Source organism: Magnolia sinica, chromosome 6 (assembly GCF_029962835.1).
Source record: "Magnolia sinica isolate HGM2019 chromosome 6, MsV1, whole genome shotgun sequence".
Classification (NCBI taxonomy): domain Eukaryota; kingdom Viridiplantae; phylum Streptophyta; class Magnoliopsida; order Magnoliales; family Magnoliaceae; genus Magnolia; species Magnolia sinica.
The window spans coordinates 21,385,734-21,409,957 of NC_080578.1; the positions used below are offsets into that span (position 1 = coordinate 21,385,734).

At 39.6% G+C, this 24,224-nt stretch overlaps 1 protein-coding gene across 2 annotated transcripts; it reads right to left on the bottom strand.

Annotated features, from left to right (window-relative positions):
* Nucleotides 1–11,597: 11,597 nt before the first annotated feature.
* LOC131248502 (F-box protein PP2-A12-like) lies at nucleotides 11,598–19,108 on the bottom strand. 2 transcript variants are annotated; one of them, XM_058248807.1, is made up of 4 exons: nucleotides 18,480–19,108; nucleotides 18,238–18,356; nucleotides 17,584–17,652; nucleotides 11,598–12,201 (listed from the first exon to the last, which is right to left on the bottom strand). In XM_058248807.1, the coding sequence occupies exons 1-4, from the start codon at nucleotides 18,795–18,797 to the stop codon at nucleotides 11,781–11,783; spliced, it is 927 nt and encodes a 308-aa protein (XP_058104790.1). In that variant the 5' UTR covers nucleotides 18,798–19,108; the 3' UTR covers nucleotides 11,598–11,780. The 2 variants fall into 2 exon arrangements, with proteins under 2 accessions (XP_058104790.1, XP_058104791.1); XM_058248808.1 differs by lacking the exon at nucleotides 17,584–17,652 and having other exon boundaries at nucleotides 18,480–19,105.
* Between the last annotated feature and the right edge of the window lie 5,116 nt (nucleotides 19,109–24,224).

Consider the following 24,224-nt stretch of genomic DNA (forward strand, 5'->3'; position numbering starts at 1 on the left):
GGTGGTCCTAATGTGAGTTGGTGCTTGAGATTAAATGTATGAACAGTGGCATATCGAGCCTTTGCTGCATGATCTCCTTATTACTAAGCCTCATGCCTACAAATAAATTGGAAGACAAGTCCCAATGGGCCTCATGCCTACAAATAAATTGGAGGACAAGTCCCAATGGGCTACTCCTATGACGGATAATTCATTATAGGCTATTTGTGTGTGAATTTTGAATAATGTGCCAGATAATAACAACATTATCCATTTCTCAAAATAGCCCAATTTCATTTTGTTAGGAAATGGCTACTCAAAGCAATTCCTTGGATTAAATGTCAGTGGAGATGGAGATTTGGTTCTTGGATTTCCTAGATGTGTCTCACATCGCTTGAAGAAAGTTACATTGCTTTTAATGGAGTAAGAAAATGTCTAAAGGAACACTCTTCTTCAAACAAGATCCACACCGTAAGTCGTATGGTAGTGATGGAACCTGACTTCCCTCTTGGAATACCTCTCTGCACTCTACAAATTTGTGTGTGAGATTATCTGTATAGTAGTCATAGTTTTCTGCCCATTATATAGGGATGCAACCATGAATGTCATTAATAGTAGGCGATGAACAATTCCAAAACTGTCAGAATAAAGGTTGCAGAGGCAGATGAATAGTTTAGAAATTGACAGAGCCCATCTCTATCTTCCCATAGGTGAGGTACACTTGGACGATCCACCTTGCAGTTACATCTCTCACTTGGATAAGTCAGGCATCAACCTAATTAATTACCAAAACTATACCTACGTTAGAAGTCCTCATACCACGAAATACAGTGTGTGATTAGTGAAGCACATAACTTCAGGAGAGAACAAATATACCAAGTTTCTATCAACTGACATAATATATCTCATCTTCCGCAACACTAACCTGCCCCATGATCATCTTAGTTACACCAATAAAGGATACTTTCTAACCTCTTATGGTATAACGCCCCGAATTTCAAAGGTCAAGCAAATGCTCAACTCCCGAAATTCTGAGCATCACTCATGCTTTGCAGAAGCTGATTTCTCGGTTACTTCTACGTCAGGCAATTAAGCATGTATAAGATTATACTAGGCAGTGTATCATACTTCGGAATAAACATGATTAAAGCAGAAAATTAAATTGAAACGCATGTACTATGATTATCTAGAGTATGGGTCCAGCTGGGTCCAATATACAATTCCAAAATCAACAAAAAATATAGAAAGGTGGCGTCTAGTTAAGCCCGATCGCTCGACTCTCCCTATTGAGAAGTACGCAGCCTATATCGGCCCATCAGAAAGCTGAAAGTAAGAAAACTCCTTCTCATCCATGCCCGCCTGGTCCAACGCGTCGACCTCGGTGGTCCTTGCATCTATATCAGCATCTGGTTGGTGTTTTAAAACACCGTCCCAGAGTGGGAGTGAGCGATCAACTCAGTGATTTCATAAAGCATAGGTTACACATGTTATCAAGTCTATCAGCACAGAAATGTTAAAACAATGTAAAACAATCACTTCCTAATTATTCTTATTAATGCAAATAATGAGATTTATGAAATGATGCATGCCCTCACCATCCAACACTCCCTCAACACGCGACTCCGACCACCTGGTTCGCAAATGACAACACTTCATCAGTACTCGACTTCAATGCTTGTTTCGCCACATTGTATATTAATGCGATGTAGTGAATGGTTATGTTAGCCGAGTGATTAATTATGCCTATTCATTTAGCAGTTTGGGGAAACTATGATACTTCCCTTTTAGTCATTGGTCTCAAATGAATCACTAAGCGCAGAATGACCACAACGTTCCTACACCTGTAATCCTTGATTCGTCTAGGTTGTCATTCCTAGCTGAATACATATGAAAGACGAGTTATAAAAGTGATGCTCGCGATCACTACGGGGAGGCTCATCACCCCAGTGTAGGCCGACAACACGGACACGGTGTCCCATACCACCATATCCAACTAATGAGTCTTGAGGATCGTAATAGTAATGGTTAATAGTAGACATTTGCAATTGGTAAGGGGGTGACCCAGACTCAAATAGTTATGATCATACATGGTGAACATATATAAGGTTAGCTGGTTCTTTGGACAATTTTGATTGATACGGATGAACACCGGCATGACCAACATGAAGTGTGTAAGCATCCCACATGGCCCAGCCACTGTTGGTCATTCATGTTCAACCCAGATCAATCGAACGTGTCTGGCCAACCTAATTTGGTCAACCCATATCCGGGAATTTGCCGACTAACCAGACTACTCTTGTAGTCCTACTTCTTAATTTAATCAAACCAACGAGCATTAAAGATAATTGAATTTACATTCAATCATTAAAATTAATAATCTACTCATTCAAGCATTTCATTGAACATGTAGGTGTCGCTATACTATAAATTGTAATCCACTGAACATAAATTGAAATATATGTAAGTTATCATGCACATACTACATTAGTAATCATAAATCATTAACTAGAGAAGTAGCATTGATAAATCGCAACCTAAGCATTTATGGTCCCCACCTTTGCAATGATTCGCCCGACTCAAAGTGCTCTTATGATTAGGGTTATAGGGAAAATCCACCAAAGCCTAAATAATCATACGAACCATTATAAGGACTAGAAAATCTAACCCAAAATACTAGATTAGAGAGTATAATCTATTTCTTACCTTCAATTGCCACCGAGAGAACTCCACGAAGGATCCATGAGTAGCAAGGTGGCTATAGAGAGGGATGTGAGGGTGAAGGTACACATACCATCATACTTCCAAGCTCTCTCTCTTTCTTTCTCCTCTTTTTCTTCTCTTTCTCTCTTTCTCTCTTTCTTTCTTCTAGGGTAAATTTGTATGGGGAGAGAGAGTGTGAAATGAAAAGGTATTTATAGAGCCAAATGTTGCAAAATGGCCCCAATGACTCTTTATTCATTATACTATCCCTGAAGGGGGTTGTTTCTAACCAATGGGACCCAGCGGGAGATGTATGAGCCAATCTAAGCCATGGGATAAGTATCCCACTAGGCGATCTATATTTGGACGTAACCATCCGATGATCGGACATGCCGATCAACCGGAAAAGGCCCTAACCCAGATCAACGGTCACTGAGCATCAATCAGGTCTATAAATATACGGATATGTCTGGAGAAATGTCTTTAGTCGGCACCCCAAGTTTAGTCATGAATTAACGGTCCCAAAGTTACAACTTTGTGAAAGAACAAATTGACTTATTTCATTTAAGTTTTATATTTTCATATAAGGTATTTACACAACCCAAGCACTCGACTTGCGAGTCCAAGTTGAACGATTCGAGATGTGATCTCAGCTTGATGTCCTGCGGTGAACGTTAAGCCTACTAAGATGATCATATTTCTATAGTCTCGGATTTAGTGACTTACTAATGAGTGACCTAGAGCTTGTTTAGATAATCTGGGCATTTATAGAATGAATTGGGTAGCGAGATTTCTTGTGTGCAATGACTAGGGTTTGGATTAACTATGTCCATAGTGTGGTCTATTCACAATTAGTGGAAATGACGATTCGGTCATAATCACTCTAAACCGTTAGTTCGTAGGCTAAATGGATAATTAGGTCACTTTGGTTTGTTAATTAGGATCCGACCCCTAGTTGTCTCGACTTTAGGTAGATCTTTAATTTAGTTGTGGTTGTCTCGATTAGTCAGTGATAAGTCGGCTAGATTTGGGCCCTATGTGAACAAATCACAAGGTTACACTTGATGCTTAAGTGATCGGGCGAATTCGTTGGCTTTATATAGTTGATTAATCAAATTTGTGCGGTTCTTTATTGGTACCGCCTGCATATAGGCTCGAGCATTAAAGGTCAGTTAGTGACAATGTGAGCTAATTATAGCGAAAAATTTTCAAAGGTCTTTGGAATTCCAAAATAGTGAAAATCCAGGACGTTACATATGGGTATTCATTACCCAAGGATTGTCCATTTACTTATTCACAACCATGAGTTCTAACATGTTGAGGGACACGTTAGTTGACCATAAACTCATCTTGCTCGCGTATGTAAATATGTCATATAAACATGTGAGGTGTAAAACTATGCAGTCTTCCTATAATGCTCATACCTATCTATCTTGGCTCAACCGCTTTCTCAACACGCTCTATTATACCCTTTCTTTTTATGGTGTTTGGAAACAAGCTAAAGTAGTAGCACTAAGCCTTCATTTCAAGGCATAACCCATGGTCATAAGGGCACAAGGTTTACCTTTGCACTAATTTTCTCACACTAAGGTGAAATTCATATCCATTTTTTGTCCACTATAAGTGTTTTCGGTTGTCTTTAGCACTTGCTCTATGAAAAACATGTTACGGTGGAGCTCCTTAAGAGTATGCCAACCTCTACACCGTACAAATCTTGATAAGTTGTCATCCAAGCGCTTAGTCTGAGCCACTCAACTCAATCTCTCTCACAGGCGTCTAAATGAAGTCTCACATATGGCTTATGAGGCTGCATAACCCTAATGGGAATGATCATGCTCGGTCCTAAAAGGATCTCATCCCGAACCCAGTTTGAGCTGATGTGTAGAATAATCACAATAATTTTGTGATCACACATCTCATTTTCCTCGCAAGTAATGTGCCAAGGCGATTATTGTGTGAGATGCACAACCTTTACCTGGCGACATATCTCAATCCATGTGGTGAATGTGTGTACTATTGATATATTCATAGAAGAACAATCAATACACAGATCCAAATATAAACAATCTGTCAAAGAAAAAACTATCAAAATGTCCCCGTCACAAATCATATCCTACGAAAACCCGAACTCCTTTTGTAACTCTTAAAAGTATCTCGAGTAATCGACTTGGTCAATGGGTCAATAACCATCTCACGAGTAAGTACATGCACCAGGACAATCTTTTTCTTCGCCATCATATTTCGAGCATAGTGATAGTGAATCTAGATATGCTTCAACTTGCCATGATATTTAGTATCCTTTGCATAAGCAATAGTTGTCATGCTATCACAATACAATATGACAAGGTCATCAGCATACAGTACACATCTCAAATGCCGAAGGAATCTCTTCAACCATACAACTTCCTAAATGGCAGAGTAATCTGCAATTTACTCTGACTTCATGATAGAAAGCGTGATATAGGCTACTTCTTACTGCTCCAAGAGATGGCCTCGCCACCGAAGAAGAACGTGAATTCAAAAGTAGATTTACGCTTGTTGAAATCGCTGCCCCAATCGACATCACAATATCCTTTTAAACGAAGATATGACTCCTAGTAGCACAACATGTAATCTGCAGTCACATGCAGGTATCAGAATATTCTCTTGACGACCCTTCAATGAGCCAATCCTGTGTTACTTTGATAACGACTCATTAAGCCCACTTCGAAACTGATATCTAGTTGAATGCATATCATTGTATACATTAGACTGCCAACCACACTAGCATATGTATGCTGCTTCATTTCAATTTTTTCTGCATCTGACTTAAGGCAGAGATTTAGAAAAAGTCCATGACCCTTCTCGACAGGAGTGTCAATTGATTTGCTCGAACAACTTTTTGATATAAGTCTCTTGAGAGACGAAGAAGTCTTCTAGGATGATCCCTATGGATCTTAATCGCAAGCACAAAGGATGCTTTGCCCATGTCCTTCATTTCAAAATTGGAGGACAACCACTTCTGAGTAGCAACTAATATCTCCTTGTCATTTGTGGCTAATAAAATGTTGTCAACATACAGAGATAGGATTAGAAAACTCTGCCTTGACAGTCTGACATATATGCAGTGGTCTTTATCAATCATCGTAAACTCATACAAAGCAATGACTCGATGAAATCTCAAATACCACTGCCTACATGATTGCCTCATGCCATGGATGGACTTTTTAAGGCAGAAAACTTTACGCTCTTGTCCCTTGACCTTGAAACTCGTGGGTTGATTCATATAGATCTTCTCATCTAGATCTCTATTAAGAAATGCCATCTTGAAATCCATCTGATAGATTTTTTAAATTCAAATGTGCGACAATTGCCAGAATAAGGTAAATCGAGGTGAGTTTCACCATTGGAAAAAACACCTCATCATAATCCACACCGTCAATCTGTGTGTGGCCCTTAACTACTAGTCAGGCCTTAAACTTAATCTATCACTCCATCTACCTTTCGGTTGATTTCCAAGACCCATTTGACCTCGACAATCTTGCGTCTAGGTAGAAGATCAACAAGCTTCTAGACTTGGTTCTTCTCCATGATCCATTCTTTCATAGTAGGAGATGACAATGCCTTCTAGTATGATCTAGGCTCATCATCATTCAGAGAAGCAGTCATGAATGATTCCCCTTCAATATCAAAATGAGAATGGGGTTTCAGCCCACGAGTGTGTCTTCTCAATTCATGCTCATGATCTAAGTCAGTCTCGACCTCATGTGGTACACTCCTATTAGGCAAAAGATCTCTCCCACATTTCTCAATGATCGGTGCATCAACTGGACCAACAGGTGGGTGATCAATATACCCACCCCCGTTGAGCGACGGTTGGGTGACTAGGACTGAGCTAGAGTTCAAGCCTATCATCTTGAAGAACTCATGAGAATTTGAAGAATTTTTCCTAATTGGAAAATCGTCCTCAATGAAATCGACATCTCGCAACTCCATTTCAACCGTTCCAATGTTTTCTCATTCATGGATAATAACATAACCCTTGGAGTGCTCAGGGTATCAGATAAAAATGCACTCCAAGGATCTTTAATCTAATTCCTCAGTTTTCTAAGATGGTATATGAATGAAATCAGTTGATCCTCAAGGGCATAGATGAGTTAAGTATAGTTTTTTGTTGTACCACAATTCATAAGGGGTCGTTGTAACTGACTTAAAAAGTACTAGATTAAGGATATAGGTTGTATTCAGTAGCACATCTTCCCAAAATTTAAGGGAAAGGTTGGCTTGTGCCATCTTCGATTGCACCATATCGAGTAACGTTCTATTCCTTCTCTATACAACACCATTTTGTTACGAAGTGTAAGGAACAGTCAAGTGTATATGAATATCATTTTTTTTATAGAGCCTTGAAAAATGCTCAAACAAATATTCGCATCCATGATATATCCGTAAGATCTTAATCCTTTTATCGGACTGGTTCTTGACTTCAAGCATATACTTTTTGAAGATTTTTAATGCTTTAGATTTATGTGATATCAAGTACACATGACCATAGTGCGTGTAATCGTCTATAAATGTAATGAAATAGGACTTTCTGTGGTGAGTCCTGACATTTCGGCATCTGCAAATGTCAGAGTGGATCAACTCTAAGGGAGTTGAAGCATGTACTGCTTTTCAAAATAGTTTCCTAGTCGACTTTCCAATCACACAATGCTCACAAGTAAGAAGAACTACGCTTGTGAGTGGACCTTAAAAGCCTTCCCTAGCATATTTAAGCATTATATCTGGATTTATATAACCTAATTTAGCATGCCAAATGTGTGGGTCAATGTCTGCTGAAGTAAAAAAAGTATGGGCAACATAATCATGTGAATAATCACAATCAAGCACAAATAAACCATTACAAACTACATCGCGTCCATAAAAAGAAGTATCTAAAAAAATGTCTATAGAAACTGATCGAAAGATTTTAAAAAACTAAGTTCTGCTAATGAAAGCATTAAAAGTAAATTGCGCCTAGCAGTGGGCGTATGGAGTACATCAAGGATGAGTAAAATATGACCCGCCCACAAATAGAGCTGGAGAGAGCTAACTCCCAGTATGTCCTCTAAGAGACCATTTTTCGTATAGATTTTTCAACTTCCAACTAGGCACTTTTGATACTCTACAAATTCTGTTCGATCCCGAGTTATGTGTTGTGTTACTTCTAAATCCATAACTCAGTTATGATGAGTTACATCAGCAATCGGAACCTCAGTGCATACAAAAGCAAAAGTTAAAGGATCAGCGTCAGTTTATACATTCGTTAGCTCAGAGCATTCTTGAGTAAAGTCACCAAGATTTTCTTAGTTGTAGCACTTTACTTTCGACTTGTCTTTCTTTCAACCTCTTTTTTCTCGCTTACACTTATCACCATTTTGTTTCTGACTAGTGTGTGTTCTCCATCCTGAAAATTCTTTTGGGAGTTTTTTCCTTTGCACTGGGGTCCTTCCCCCTTGTGCATGCTAGGCTCGGCCAAGAATGCGGCATCGTGCTTATGTGCAGACTAGCATTCAGCCTCCAACTGTAGATGATGCGACAATTGGCGAATGTTTTATGCCCTTATCGTGTGTCATCGTGAGCTTCATCTGTTCGTAAGAGTCAGGAACAGAGCACAATAGTTTGCTACTAATCTTTAAGTGCATTTCCCACCCCTTTCAGGCCACGTATTATTGCCAACATCGTTCTAAGATGCTCACCCATTGAGCCGTTAGGAGCCATCTTGTATGTGTCAAACTTGAGAATCAACTCTTAATCTAATAACAGTGGTACTAGTATATGTAAGAATCAAGGCGTTCCACATTTCCCAGGTAGTGTAATATCCTTCGAATTCGCCAATCATATCATTGTTCAGGTGGATCCATGCCAGCAGTTAGGGTTTCTAAAACTCCTTTCTCATCCAAAAGATATTAGATTTTACGATGCCGGACATCATGGTTATTCTCATCTAGCTTCTCGCGCTTGTTTAGGCCGACTATAAAGTTTTTTATTACCATTTTCACCATATTCAGAGATATTATTTATTACATTCATGATAAAAATGTATCATATTCATAACTCGCAATATCACAAGATGATATTACCTTGATTTATTGTGTATCATTGGATCGAAAGATAGGACAAAAGCCAACAATCATCTCCTCATACACACTCAGGATTGAGGTTTTCCCATTCTTGATTTTGCGCATCGAAATCGGCCACTTTGGTTGAATTCGGCCATCTTAATCGAAATTGATCATAAAGGTAAAAAATAGTCCTTGGTCGAAATCAATCACAAAGGTTGAATTTACAATTCAGTCATGGGCTGTCTGGACCGTTATGACAGTTAGCATAATGATAATATCAGAAAAAACTAGGCCATCATATTGACTGTTAATCATGCCAGGGTATAACCATTTCTTGTTCTTAATACCTCGTGTCTCTCTTTCCCAATTTGCTTGCAACCAGTAATCGACCATTTTCCTAGCTGGCTATAGTCGGTTACAGGAAAAAGTTATTCGCCCATTTGATTAGGGATTTCAATCACTGGTAATTAGAGTTTGAATATATGCGTAGAGAGAGATCGAATGGTTAAAGAAAATAGGCAACGAAAGCGCACCTCTAAATTTCTTATACCAATATTAGGAAACAACTATGCAAAGCAATTCCTTGGATCAAATGACAGTGGAAGATGAATGTTTGGTTCTTGGATATTCCCAGATGCATCTCACATCGTCGGAAGAGAGTTACGGTGCTTTCACTGGTGTAAGAAGAGGTCTAAGGGAACACTCTCCTTCAAAGGAGATCCACACTGTAAGTCATGAAGTAGTGATAGAAATTGGCTTCCCTCTTGCAATGCCTCTCCGCACTCTATGGATTTGTGCGTGAGATTCTTTGTATATTGATCATGAGTTACTACTCATTATATAGGGATGCAGCCATGAATGTCATCAATAGCAGGATATGAACAGTTCTGTCAAACTCAAGGCTGCAGAGGAAGATGAACAATTTGGAAACTGCCGGAGCCCATTCTCTATCTTCCAGTGGATGGGGCTCACTTGGACGACCCACCTTGCAGTTACACATTTAAAATCTTTTTCCATGTTCTTTTGATATACAAAGTTCCCCGTCCCTGAAAAATATAAACTATATTTGCAGAGTAAAACGGTCTCATGTTATACATAATATCAAAATCTAAAAGTGAAACAAAATATGATAGATTCATCTCTTCACAGTACACACGGCAGGTAGATTTGACAATTTCATAATTCAAATACCACAGCATCAGAGATGTTCCATATTTCAAATACCACAGCATCAGAGAAGAATTCTTGGTTTCTCTCAGACCGTTAACCACTATTATTTATACCATGTATTTAAAGGCCACCAGCCAGATGGGTAGGATTATCAATATCAGTGCGTTTTAAACTCCTCATCATCCAAAATAGGGCCAACTACAACTATATGGACAGTCCAGATTGATAGGTTACGATACATGTGTACTTGAAAGAAATGGCCCAACCATATGTCGGTCCCGAATAGTCCAGCTGTCTCTCTCATAAGAAGATAAAGCCACCCTTTCATCATCTGTATGGATGGGTAAATGGTGGATGGAGACGGTACGCCTAGTGGATCTTGTCATGAATGGCCCTCGATTTAAAGTTCATCCAAAATGGATGCTCCTAAATATTTGAATGGCGGACTTGTAAAAGGAAGATAAAGCACAAAAGAATCGAAGCTTCCAATTTAAGCCAAAAAAAAAAAAAAAAAAGAAAAAAGAAAAAGAAAAGGCAGAGGACTATATCAACCATTCGTAGCTTCACCGATCAGCTGTCCAAGTCCCCGACAATTTGGTGGACCGCAATCTCTATCACCGTCCAAATCGTGATCATTTTTACCCGCACGTAGTGGTCTCAGTGCGCAGGGCAATGAGTTGCTTGGATGGGAGAATCCAAACCAAAGTTCTTCTGATCAGTGCAAGTTTCTTTGCCCCATCCCAGCAGCCTTCTGATTCGTGGATCCACGTTGACGAATGTGTGCCGTGCAAAGTGGGATAGGTGAGAAAAGAGCATTTGGTGGGTAACACATCATAGTCGTTCAAAAAACATTTAATAGGTAAACGCATTTGTTGGCTGTAAATGTGTTGTTACAAGCAAAAATGATCAATCGCCTTCATTCAACCGGATCAAAATACAATTAAATAAAATTCCAATCAGTTGGAAGGGATGGTTTGAGCCTTGCAAAAAAAAATAAATTTATCTTGCTATCATCATGAGCTTGGCCTTTCTCCAACAATTTTGGGTTGGTTTTCAACGGCAAAGGTTTCTCAGTCTGCTGCACACCTGATATCGAATTTCCCTCCTGGAAGGAAATGAATCATTATCTATTCTGCTTTTCTAGAACCTGTTTCGGATAGGAGAAATGAAAATATGCTTCTTTTTTTTTTCTTTCTTTCTTTCTCTTCTGCAAATGGAAGTCCGTGAACTCGAACATGGATTTTGCAAATCCATAGTTCAGGAATGCTTACAGATCCATGTATTTGGGGAGCATTTATTGCAGGAGAACAACTAGCCTAGATGTGCCTCACTACTATTGCAGTACAGTGCGTTTTCAGCCACAAAAAGTTCTCCTAGAAGATTTTTGGCCGTTCTAGGAAGTTGAATATTACCCAAATCCATGGATCCATCGAGTGGATTGGGAAATCTATGGATATGGTAAATCCCCCCAAAAAACAATAAATCTCCAACGAAAAAAAAAAGACAGGAGAATTGAAAAACATGGACTCCACAACTGGTTTTACAACGTTCCATTGATATTTTTATGACTGAAATAACTCCAAGATAGATGTAAAGAGCTTTCTTCTCCAATCTTGAATCCCAATGGAAAATGACCCAGCAAAAAAGCATTCTTCACACACATCATGCTCATTCAGGAAATCAACAAATAAAAAAGGAACATATGTACATCTCTATGCATACAAATGCTTCTCCATGGACACCCAAGGAAAAAAAAAAAGTAAGAAAAGGAAAACAAAAAAACCCTACCCTGGGTTTGATCATGCCTTTTGAGCAACCAAGTAATTATGCTACAAAGACATCTGCAACTCAACAAAGCTTTCTCTTCTCTCTAGACTCACTTGGGTATATCAACACAGAATCTACACAGAGGCCCCCCTTTGTATGGGTGCAATCAATCTGGGTCATTGAGAATTTGACCTTTGTCGGAGCATCAGAGCTCTCGACAGCAAAATCTCCGACGTGGTAGTTGATCCAGTTCCCAGGTTCGTCTAGGTAACACTGGGATTGAGAATGCTGACCATCAGATGTCGATAGCTGGAAACGAACAGGCTTTATATCCCACCCATGGACGTGTTCAGGGTTACAGACTCTACGGCCAAATCTCTTGGAGGTCCGGCCCAGCTGAAGCCTGAAGAAAAGGCTATAGGTCCCCACTGGGAATTGGAACTCGACCTCTCCGTCTACCTCGAACCACCAGATCTGCTGAAGATACGCCACAGTGTGGAATCTACAAGTAGGGCAATAGAAGCTCCCCATCAATTCCCATCATTCTTCATCTCTTTAAAGACTACAACTATAGATATTCGAGAAAGAGTAGATTTCTAGAAAAGCCAGGTAAGACTAGATGAGGGGTGCCACCATGTTCCCATGCAAGCTCCACTAGCAAGAATATGCTTATCTCATATTTCATCATGTAGAATTGGTACTATCTCCCACACAGTGATGAATATCTTTGAGTTACAGAATCATCACTGGGGCCGGTTTGGATTGGTGCAATCCAAAAAGTGCATTTGTAAAGTAAAATGACAGATCTAAGGAAAACTGTGGATATGGAATCATGGAAAAGAATCCTAAAAATGTTGTTTGTTTTAGTTTCTGTGATCTCCAGGGAAATGTGGAATAATGATCAATAGTCAAAAAAGTGAAATATGCCTATCAAAAAAAAGTATGGAAACGAGAGGAAAAAGAAAAAGAAAAAAAAACTCATTCTTTTGAAGGAAAATCGTAGAAAAGGAAACAATTTTCCAGAGGAAAAAAGGAAAAAAAAAAAATTCATTTTTTTTAGTAAAATCGTAGAAAAGGAAACAATTTTCCACAGGTCACTTTAGTGTCGCAATCAGTAGAAAACGTTGCATCTACAGAAAACATTTTCTTTTCCATGGTTGCTTTTCAGATTCCATCAATCCAAACAGACCTTTAATGAAATTCATGATCTCATCTCCGGGTTTGACATTTTGTTCAACCACAGATGCAAATGAAAATGCAAATTCATAGAAGCAAGATGTTCTGAGAAAAGAATTTTGCATCAGGTACTTGTTCCCCAATTACGGCATACTGCTTTTGTCTTTTACATAAATATAAAATGTGTTAATCAGCAAAAGAAAGAAAGAAAGGAAAAAAAAAAACGAATCATCTTTAGACAGAAGCATCTACAGTCTGTGCAGAAAGAGTGTTGAGTTCTGTGTCTAGTCTTTGAATGCCAAGTTGTTTTTTTTTTTTTTCGATGAATAGAAGATCAGTTGGTTTTTGGCTTCATCTTAGTTATGATTCTCAGTCTATGTAACAAAGACACTCCATTTCTTTGAAGCTTTGCCACATAAACACATGTCCGACCAGTCTAGACAGGGTTCACTTGAAAATCAACTTCTCATAGATTACTATTATTCTCTTTTATTTTGGGATTTTTTTTCACACAAAAATAATGGATTTTAAGTTTATTATGATTTTTTTTAAAAGATAGTTTATTACGTTTGTTATTCATGTTTGAGGCTTTGTTTTCTTATAAATAAAGACATGCTGGTAGATCTGACTTCTAAAGGCCTGCAATGGTAATTCAAAACCAGTTTACCTATCAAAAAAAAAAAAGTGTGACGTATCTGACTTTTAAAAGCCACCATGTCCAACATTGACATGCTCGTCCATGTACAAGTTACACAGCTCTCAGTTAATTGGATGCATCATAGGCATCTAAAATTAGAAATTCTTTGAGAGCTAGAAACGTTCAAGAGCTCTGAAATCGTGAATAAAGATGTACTCTATGAAAACCCAATCACACAAGGAACTACAGAAAAGCAATATAAGAGGTAATCTCAAGCTGAAGAAAACACTCAATTGGTGATCACTACACCCAAGACCATATTTAGACAATAGATCAGCAATGGAATCAGCCTGTGATTTGAAAACTGCAGCATCTAAGTTGGGAAAAGATGCAAACAGATTCAGGAAATTTCCAGCAGTTAATATCATAGGGAACCCTCTGTCCCAAGATATTTATGTATGGACATAATATATACCTCAATCATCAGCTCCATTGATTGTAGCGGCCAAGATACACGATGGTATTGCACAGAATATTGGAAATACAGCATATGAGAAAGACGTTTCTGTCTGTGAATTACACCCACCAAATCTCAAAAGACCGCAACAGTTTTTTTCTTTTCTTTTTTCTCTCTTCTTTTTCTTTTTTACTTTTGTTATCAACAGGATGATCCAGCATATGAGAAAGAAGTTTCTGTCCGTGAATTACACCCACCAAATCTCATAAGACAACAACGTTTTTCCTTTTCTTTTTTCTTTTTTTCTTTTTCTGTTTTTTCTTTTGTTATCAACAGGATGATCCAGCATATTGGAAAGAAGTTTCTCATTGTGAAATATTCCACCACATCTCAAGCCTCCAAGCTTCTCTCATCCATTATCAAATTTGAGCCTCCAAACAATAAAGATCGCGGGGAGCCAGGGACCACTGGTCCAAGTGCGGCTGAATAGCTAACCAAGCATTGTCTTAAGATTAACAAGTTAGGAAGGATGACCATTTAACTGGCCTGACCAATATGTGAAATCTGAGAGAACCCAGAAGTGCTTCCCACTTTTGCTAAGACGCACTGAATTACCCTGCTAGATAAAGAAAATACCCAATAGTTGAGGTCTTTCAAGCCAAACTCTTAAACAGCACATCCATCAAACTTATCCTTGATGGGAGCTCAATCGGTGACTTGGGACCTGCTGGATTAGGTGTTTTTACCTTCTAGAGATGAAAGACAAATCAAATCTCAAACTTGCTTCTTTTTTCTTTTTCTTTTTTCTGGACCAATCAACTAAAGCCAATGCAAAAACATGCACCGCTAGAAGAACCAGAGATTTTTTTAGTCACCCTTGTGTGGACATCTACTTTTTGAGGGAGATTCCAAAAACACTATTTCTTGACAGCAACCATGGCTGATGAAATCTTCGATTTCTCTATAACTAAAGAAGTTGGGTTCAGTCATTGTATTCCATGAGGCTCATGAGATAGCCAATGCTCTGAAAGGGGGGTTTTTTTTTTCTTAAAAAAAGATGATTTCATTAAGAAGAAAAAAAGAAACACAAGGGAAAAAGCCTACTGAGAGGGCAGACAACAACTACACTCCTAAGAAGAAAAAATCACAACCAAAAAGACCCTTAACATTTGTAGCCCACTCGATCATGAAACGCTTAGCCTTAGATGCAACCACCCCAGCAAGATTGAAGGAATTCCTAAAGCATCTATTGTTCCTTTCTCCCCAAACTGACCACCAGACGGCGAGAATGGCCATTCTCCAGATTATTGTTTTCACTTTTCCTAATTTCACCCCATGCCACGCCTGAAGGAGCTGGTTCACCTCGCACGGAAAAGACCAGTCTATGTTGAACCGAAGCAGAAAGTCGGCCCATATCGACTGAATGAAAGAGCAGTGCAGGAGCAAGTGATCAAGAGTCTCTTCCGCCCACATGCAGCATAAGCAAATGTTGGGCAGGATCATCCCTTTCCTCCTCAGGTTATCCACTGTTAGGATTCTTTTTTTGCCGACCAGCCAACCGAAAGCGAGAACTTTTGAGGAAGCTGGATATTTCTAGAGAAAAGAAAGATTTGCCTTGGGGGTGGGCTGCTGCAAGTGCATCTGATTATAGAGGGATCGAACAGAAAAGGAGGAGGATTTATCTGGTCTCCAGAAAATGCTATCCTCTGAAGTAGGGGAAGGGGCAGCTGCATATATCCTCTCCAGAAGACCCACAAATTCTGGAATCTCCTAATCTTGGAGGCCCCTTCTGCATTGCACATTCCAGACAATTTTCCCGGCAATAACTGCATAATGATCAGCAACGTACGAATCATTAGAAGAGGCTAGAAGGTACATATTAGGGAATGTAATCTTAAGCGGCTGATCCCCAATCCAAATGTCGTCCCAAAATCGAATTTTGGGAGCATTGCCGAGCACAAATCCAACAGCTGAGAGGACCTCCTTTTTCATTTTCATAATATCTTTCCAAATGTGCGACGCGTTGTAGAGAGATGATTCCGGAGACCACCAACCGCCAGAAGATGTTCCATATTTAGCCTTGATGATGGAAATCCAGAGACTCCCCTCTTCCGCCCCTAGCCTCTAGATCCACTTACCGAGAAGAGCTTTATTCATTGCTTTGAGCTCTTTGATCCCGGCTCCTCCGTTAGACAAATGGAGACAAACCTCCGACCAATTTAGGAGATGAAACTTCTTCCGTTCTTCCTTTCCGCGCCAAAGGAAGACCCGCCTTAATTTATCAATAATCGCCATCACCGATGCCGGGCATTTGAGAAGAGACATAAAGTATATAGGGAGATTTGAGAGGGCGGCTTTGATTAATGTGAGGCGGCCACCTAAAGAGAGCTTTGATTAATGTGATGCTCTCAAAAGGGTTGATGGAGCATCGTTATGTAATGGGAGATCTTCCCCTTGAATAGTCGTATTATTTGCCTTTCTCAGCAATAAATTTGTTACACACACACAAGAGAAATGCTCACACACTAGTTATATGTCCAACTAGTTGGCAAGAGGGGCCCATCATGGCATTTGTCTGACGTCACACCTGTCTAGCAATGTTGTCCCACCATGAAAATAGTATAAACCAAAAAATCAGGTCAATCCAACTATCAGGTGAGGCACACCATAGAAAACCATGAACAACCACCCAAAAAACTCTACATTCACATGGGGTGTATGACATCCGATGGTTGGATCGACCTGATTTTTGTGGCATCCCATTTCCATGGTGGGGCAACCTTGCTGGATGGGCGAGATGTCATACAAATACCATGGTGTTCCCCCCACACAAACTAGTTGGACGTACAACTAGCTGTGTGCGAGCACCTCTCTCTATATGTGTGTGTGCGCGCCTGCGCATACATCACACACATACATACATATAGACAAACTATGACACCACCTCTACACACACACACACACATGGAAACAATGACACACCACCTGGTCCCATCCTAGATTGCAGACCCACCTTCATCCCAGCTGAAAAGTCTGAATACATGTAAACAGAGAATCTATTGTTGTGTTTTTGTTTCTCATTCTGTCTACTAAATTTGACATATTTGTTAACTTTTTTCCTTTGGTATAAAAGTTATCTCTTTCATACAAAACAATCCCCATCCATGTATTTGGATAACTAAGATAAGTCTTGATGTTGGAGATGCATTCTTTGATACTGATATTCTAATCCTGCGAGAGACAAAAGCATTGCCAACCACCCAACTTTTAAGTATTGAAGGATTTTCCGTCAGCAAGATCTCTACAAGCTTTCCAAGGCCAGCTGAAAAACAAATACAGTGCTCCACCAGGAATCCAACTATGAAATGAGGAGTTTGGAGAGAGTCACGCAAGAACATGTCAGATGTTTTGAGATCCGGGCCATTCATCAGGTGGGAGCCAATTGGAACATGCCCTGTGGCAAAGTCAGGCCAGTCCATTCATCGGGTACCGGATGAGCCACATGCATATGAGAGAAATGGATGTTTGGAGAAAATATGACTAAAACCCCTGGTAGTTTTACCTTTCAAAAAATGACTAACAGTGTATACTCAACATATGAGCATGTGACCAACCTGATGAGTGGATCTTCTTGATTTTTGGGCATGTTCTGATGAGCGGGCCAGATACTACAGACATGTGCCCTGTTGGTATTTGTGCAAGAATAATCACTTCAACCTCTCCTTGCAAGAATCACCTCCATGTTCCTCATGAAAAAATTGAAACCCAAAACGCAAAATCCTAATACTCTAAGGCTCCACAGAATTTACACCTAAAACTGAAAAATCTGAATTTGTGCCACGAATAATCACTTCAACCTCTCCTTGCAAGAATCACCTCCATGTTCCTCATGACAAAATTGAAACCCAAAACGCAAAATCCTAATACTGTAAGGCTCCACAGAATTTAGACCTAAAACTGAAAAAACTGAACTCCAATTTGATTATCAGAGACCAACTACTAAAGCGAAGAACACAACAAGATACAAGACCTCAAAATTATCTCCAATCCCAGAAAAGCATCATAAACCCAACCCAACCATCGACATAAGAGCAAGATTATCTCATTCTTGACTGTTTCTGACAATTAAAAATGCAAACAACATGGACTTCCTGACAAACCCAGATCAAATCTTATCATGCAACCCCAAAATTTCTATCTCCATCAATCATCATATATGGAATTGAGAAAATTCCATAATTAATAGAAGAAGAACACAAAAAACTCACCTAGATTCTTGGGTCGGAATGTAATTCCAGTATCTCCGATCATCAATCCCAGTTATCAACAACGCCTTTGAAGAAATCGACATGCAAATCCTTCCCGTTCCCTTCTCCAGCCAAACCTCCTATCCAAAAAACAGGAAAATGAATAAAATGGGAAAAAAAAAAAAACAAAATCACACACACACACACACACACACACACACACACACACACACACACACACAGAAGACATATCAAATCCGCACCTTTGTGCCATCATCAAAGGGATTCGGCCGACAGAGCCTTGCATAGATCTCTTTCTTCCCAAAATTCTCCGGAACTTCATCTAACAGCTTGTTGACAAGATACCGATAATTTCCAGGAAGCTTCAATTCCCAAACGAAGTCCGCCGACGACGCGCCGTGGAAAGCGCGGTTCAGCCTCGCCAACCGGCAGATCTCGGGAGGGCTAAGATGCATGAGAACGGACGCGACGCAGCTCTCCGGCACGTCGCCGAGCCCTGGTTTGAGACAGCCATCGCCTTCTCCTGCTGCTGATGTCAAGCTAGAAATGCCAACCCCCATAGAAACAAAAAACTCTAACCCTAAATCCGTTTTCCTCTGATTGTAGAGAGAGAGAAAGAGAGGGAGAGAGAGAAAGAATGAAAGAGCGAGGTATTTCAGGTGGGATAAGTGAGGAATTTTAGAGATTTGGAAGTATAAAACAGGGATGGGATGCTAAAGAGGAGGGAAGGGAGATTGTTTATTCTTCTCCATTTGCTTCTTCTTGGAAACGGACACACATCCATTCGATTTTCTTTTGTTTTCCGCTGGAGAGAGATTTCAACAGAGGACGTGTTATCTATGTCTTGGTTTCGTGTCGCGGAAAAGAATAATAGATATTTTATTTGGGAAGCCGACTGCCTGGCGGCCCTCCCACTACGGATATCCACCGTGGTAGGCATGCGAGGCACACAGACTCAGATGATCGCGGTTCGGCTAGTGACGGCTGGTGGTCAGTGCTCTTTTGGCCCTTACCATGATGTTTGTGTTTTATCCACTCCGTCCATTCATTTTTCCATATTATTTTAAAGTTTTATTCCAAAAATGAGGTGGATCTAAAACTCAGGTGAACCACACCATAGAAAAATAGCAGTGATTGAATATCCACCATCATAAACCTCCTAAAGCCCACTGTAATGTTTATTTGACATTTCAACAGGTCATACGTACTTGGGTTAAAGGAAAATAAAAATAAAAATTAAGATTGATCCAATACTTCTGTGGCTGACATGATGAAACACATACATTGTAGTGGAGCCTACACAGCACCCACCACTGGTGGCGGGGTTACTAGCCGAACGTTGTCAAAGGAAATGGGTACTAACTTTTAGGACCTAGCCAGACATGGACAATAGAAGCGGGGCTGATGAGTTCACCTTGATGTATTTATTTTTATCCATGAAGCCCATCCTTTTTTATTAATATTTTAGGGCATGAGCCTAGAAGTAGAGAGATCTACTGCTTTACGGAACATCCAGTGCCCAAAACCCTGTGACTTTACAGAAGTTTTGGATTAAGCTTAATGAAGGATTATTTGTCCATGTGAACAAGTTAGAGGGCAAATAAACATGGACCCAATGTGTTGTACCGTATTCTTGGTTGTTTTTAAAAAAACACATTTGGAAAAGATGCATGTTACAATAAAAGAAATATATTGTAAACTAAATATCTCTAAAGATGCTTGAGTGATTTTTACAAAATTATAGCTAACAGGATGATAAGACATGTAATAACTATGATGAATTCAAAAGCAAATGAAGCGGTCGACCAAGCGGCTGATAGCTATCCAAGAAGTCGAGCAAGCGGTTGATAGTTATTCAGGAGCTCGGCCGATGGCCATCTAAGAGATTAATCGAGCAGCGAAGTGAAATGTCGTCGAGTCAATAAGGATGTTTGGAGTGGTTACTAGGACAGGTGGTAAGGAAGTCCCCAGAAGTTTGTATAGTATTGAACAGTTATATCAAATGTTAGAACATGAAAAGTATCTAAAAAAACCAAGTACTGTTGAAACGATTGCGGCAACCGTCAGAACATGGGAAGAATCTAAATGTTTAAGATAAAGCTATAAATATAAGATGAATGCAAGAGGAAGATTTAGTCTCATACTAATCCAATCAAAACTAAACATTATCTTTCAATTATCCTTTCAATTATCAATTAATTACATTTTTTAGTATAATCATTTTACTTAATTTATAATTCTTAGTGTAATCATTTATTTTCAGCTTGTCATTTACATTCCGTAGTTAATTCGTAGCATTAATCAAGTAGCTTATACTTTTAGTTATAATTTGAGTCTATACTCACATGCTGGATTCATTTATGTAAGAGTTATTTTGTAGTTGTTTGTCATTTTTGCAAGAATTATAAAAAATCATTTCTCATTTTCATCTATCTTGTATTGAAAAGTCGCTTCGTATGAAAAATAAAGGTGTAACTCATCATCAGAGGACGAACTCTACCTTTTAAATATCATTTAATCTTTTTTTAAACATTGAGCGAGTGGCCGAATAAATGACCGATCTCATCATATCTTAGTCATACATTACATGTTTGGCTATCTCAGCACTTGGGGTCATACTTGTCTAGTTTCAATTGAGCCACAAATCTAATTATGGCATGCCGGCATTCCAACTGCCAAAAAATAAGCATTGTGTTATCATTACCACTGTTTTATGTAATGTCATCCACTTAAGCATACAATCTAACTCTTTTTTGGGATCATGTTCTAAAATCATCGGAAGAAATGAATGACCTATAGGGATAAAACACATACACCATGATGAGTCCCACAAAGCTCCTGCTAGGATTTCATGTACCTAGACACTAGCAGGTATAGTACCCAATTTGCACCCGAGGCACATGACAATGTGTGCTTTTTATATCCACGTCTGTACATAAAGCTGGGCATCAGACAAAGTGCGATCGGATTGGGTCCAACTTGACTCGGTCTAAAATCTACATGGCCTGACCCGAACTCGATCCTATTCGGGACTGAATTCGGGTCATCTGACTCGAACCGATCCAAACCACTGCTAGCCTGATCCGATTCGAGTCTAACTCGGTTAGGAAAACCGAGTCGGATCGAATTCGGCAAGGTTCAGATTCATTTTCGGTGAAAATCATTATCCTCACTGCTATTTTCAGTGTGGTCCATTTGAGCTTTAGATATGATTCATTTTTTTTAAATGCTCTAAAATGATGTCGAAAAATGGATAAACGGTATGGATATAATAAATACATCATTGGGGGGCCCATGTAATCTTGATATCATTTGAGCCATTCGTACAACTCGGAGCTCGAGGCACATCTTCGATCATCTTACAACACGTTACTGTGTTGACATGCTATGCACGAAACTACATGGCGTGTGGGTGCAGATTAGATACTGACAAGGTCAATACCAAATTGCTAATGTCACCAAGCTCTGTGGACCCCACCATGATGTGTGTGTTGTATCCATATCGTCCAACCATTTGTGGAGATGGTTTTATGGCATGAGAAAAAAATTGAGATAGATCTAAAGTTCAAGTGGACCCACCACAGAAAACCGTAGGATCAATCACACCCATCGTTGAAACATTTATAGGGCCCACCATGATGTATTTTTTAGATCCAACCTATTCATAAGTTAACATAGAGATAGATGAAGTGAAAACAAAACTATTAGCTTGATCGGAAACTTCTGTGACACCTGAAGTTTTGAACGGTGGATGTCACTGTCCCCACTGTTTTCTATGGTGGGGTCCACTTGAACTTTAGATCTATCTCATTATTTTTCTCATGCCATAAAACGATCTCTCCAAATGGATGGACGGTATGGATACAACACATGCATCATGGTGGGGTCCACAAAACTTGGTGACGTCACTATTGACTTTGTCAGTATCTAATCCGCACGACATATACCTATAGGCTAAGGCTACAGGCTATAACGTCAGTGGTGGTGAGAGAAACCATAGAAAGCAGGAAAGAAACTAATGAGATGCTTGCTATCTATAGCTCATATTAGACCCATGTTAATTTTACACCATTAAGAAAATGGTGGTGATTATCCAGAGCTTAGCCAAGTGAACACGCTTGTGCAACAAAGCTCACCCCATATGTGCTAGCATGGCATGATAACTCCAAGATCTAGTCCATTCATCAGAAAGGTACTGCTATATTGATGCCCTGGCCTAAGAATCAGCTTGATCCATTCATCAAGTGGGCCATGGATTGCAAAACAAAGATTTAGCTATGAAGATTAACCCATTGGCCTGTTTCCAATATTGGGCCCTCAAGTTGAGTGCTCCAGATTTATTTTTTTTGTGAAAACATGTACAAGGTTAGGCCAACTTGATGTATGGATTGGATCTTGGTGCCATGCTGGCACACGTGTGGCATCTAGCACATGCCCATACACCTAGTAAAACTAGACTATCCAAATGTACACATGGCACTGTTGTGAGGTAATCCAGACCATCCAAATGAAACTGCTGTAGATGGAGCATAACTGAATATTTGAGATGAAGGTAAAGTCAACCATCAATTTGATAGATGTTAATTGGATTGTTAGGATAGCTTGATCGGTGTGACTTCAAAGATATGATGGGACCCACAATTTGGACAATGGGGATAGTTGTGCATCAGTGCCACATGATATGAGATGAGTCACCATCACTTTTTAAATAGTGTAAAACTAGCATTGGAGTATTTCAAAACCAGTAGAAGCATGCAAATTGTCTTTCACTAGTGTCCTGACGCTGATGGAATGGGATGAGACTGGAAGGACTCAGTGCTCGTCTTTGCACGACACAGCTATATTATATAGCTGGTGTGTGGTACGCCAGCCAATTTGTACTGAGTAAACTCTGTTGGGGCCCACCGTGAATGCATGTGGTTTATCCACGCCGTCTATTCATTTTTTCAGATCATTTTAGTGGTTGAACCCAAAATTGATGCATATCCAAAGCTCAAGTGGACCATACCATAGGAAAAAGTAGAAGTACTGATAAGAATCACTTCGGATCGGGTTTTCAAATCGGATCGGTCCAGATTGACCACGACCCGATCTCGATCCGAAAAACTGTTGGATCTAAATGACCCTACTCGATCCCACCGATCCAGGCCGTCGGTTCGGTTCGGAACGGGTCGGATCTACCGGATCAGGTGAGACATGCCCAGCTCTATCTGTACATCTGTTTTCCTAAAACATTAGGTTTCATTCACCATTTTTCTTGTCTCATGGTTTACTTCAACTTTGTATCAATTGGATTTTTCGACTCATATTCTAATAGAAGTAGACAAAATGAATGGACAGGATAGACTTTTCACAAACATCACGATGGTGGAGGAGTGTAGCAGCAAAAGTTGGCCCAGACTGTGGGTCCACCTCAATGCATACACCATCCACCTATTTTTCTAGCTCGTGTTAAGGCATCGTCCAAAATATGAAGCAGGTACAAATCACACGTGGACTACAGGACAGGGAAGCGGATTGGCTGGTGTACCACATAGCAGCTATCTAGTTAGTGTATTGACTTCGGTAAGTTTTGTGGGTCCCATCATGAGGTATGTGTTATATCCAAACCGTCCATCCATTTGGCGAGCTCGTCATAAGTCTTGAGACAAAAATTATGACAAATCTAAAGATCAAGTGGACAACACTGCAAAAAGCAGTGGCGGATTGAACGTCTACCATTGAAATCCTTTTGGGGGTCACAAAAGTTTTGGATTAATATGATATTTGTTTTTCCTCTTCATACAGGTATCTTTGACCTTATGAACAAATTGGATGGAAAATAAACGTTATTGTGGCCCCTAAAAATGTTTTAATGGTGAAAATCATTATCCCGCTCCAATTTATTGTGAGGTTCATTTGAGCTTTGGATCTGATTCACTTTTTTGTCCATGCTCTAAAATGACGTCGGAAAATGGATAAAGTGGATATAATAAATACTTCATCTT

Excerpts from the sequence above, each read along its gene's own strand:
- LOC131248502 (XM_058248807.1), bottom strand. The coding sequence starts at position 18,797 with ATGGGGGTTGGCATTTCTAGCTTGACATCAGCAGCAGGAGAAGGCGAT. Across the intron at positions 18,357-18,479 it reads CCTTTGATGATGGCACAAAG|GAGGTTTGGCTGGAGAAGGG; the intron begins GTGCGGATTTGA and ends TTTTTTGGATAG. Across the intron at positions 12,202-17,583 it reads CAAGAAGATCCACTCATCAG|ATTCCACACTGTGGCGTATC; the intron begins GTTGGTCACATG and ends CCCTACTTGTAG.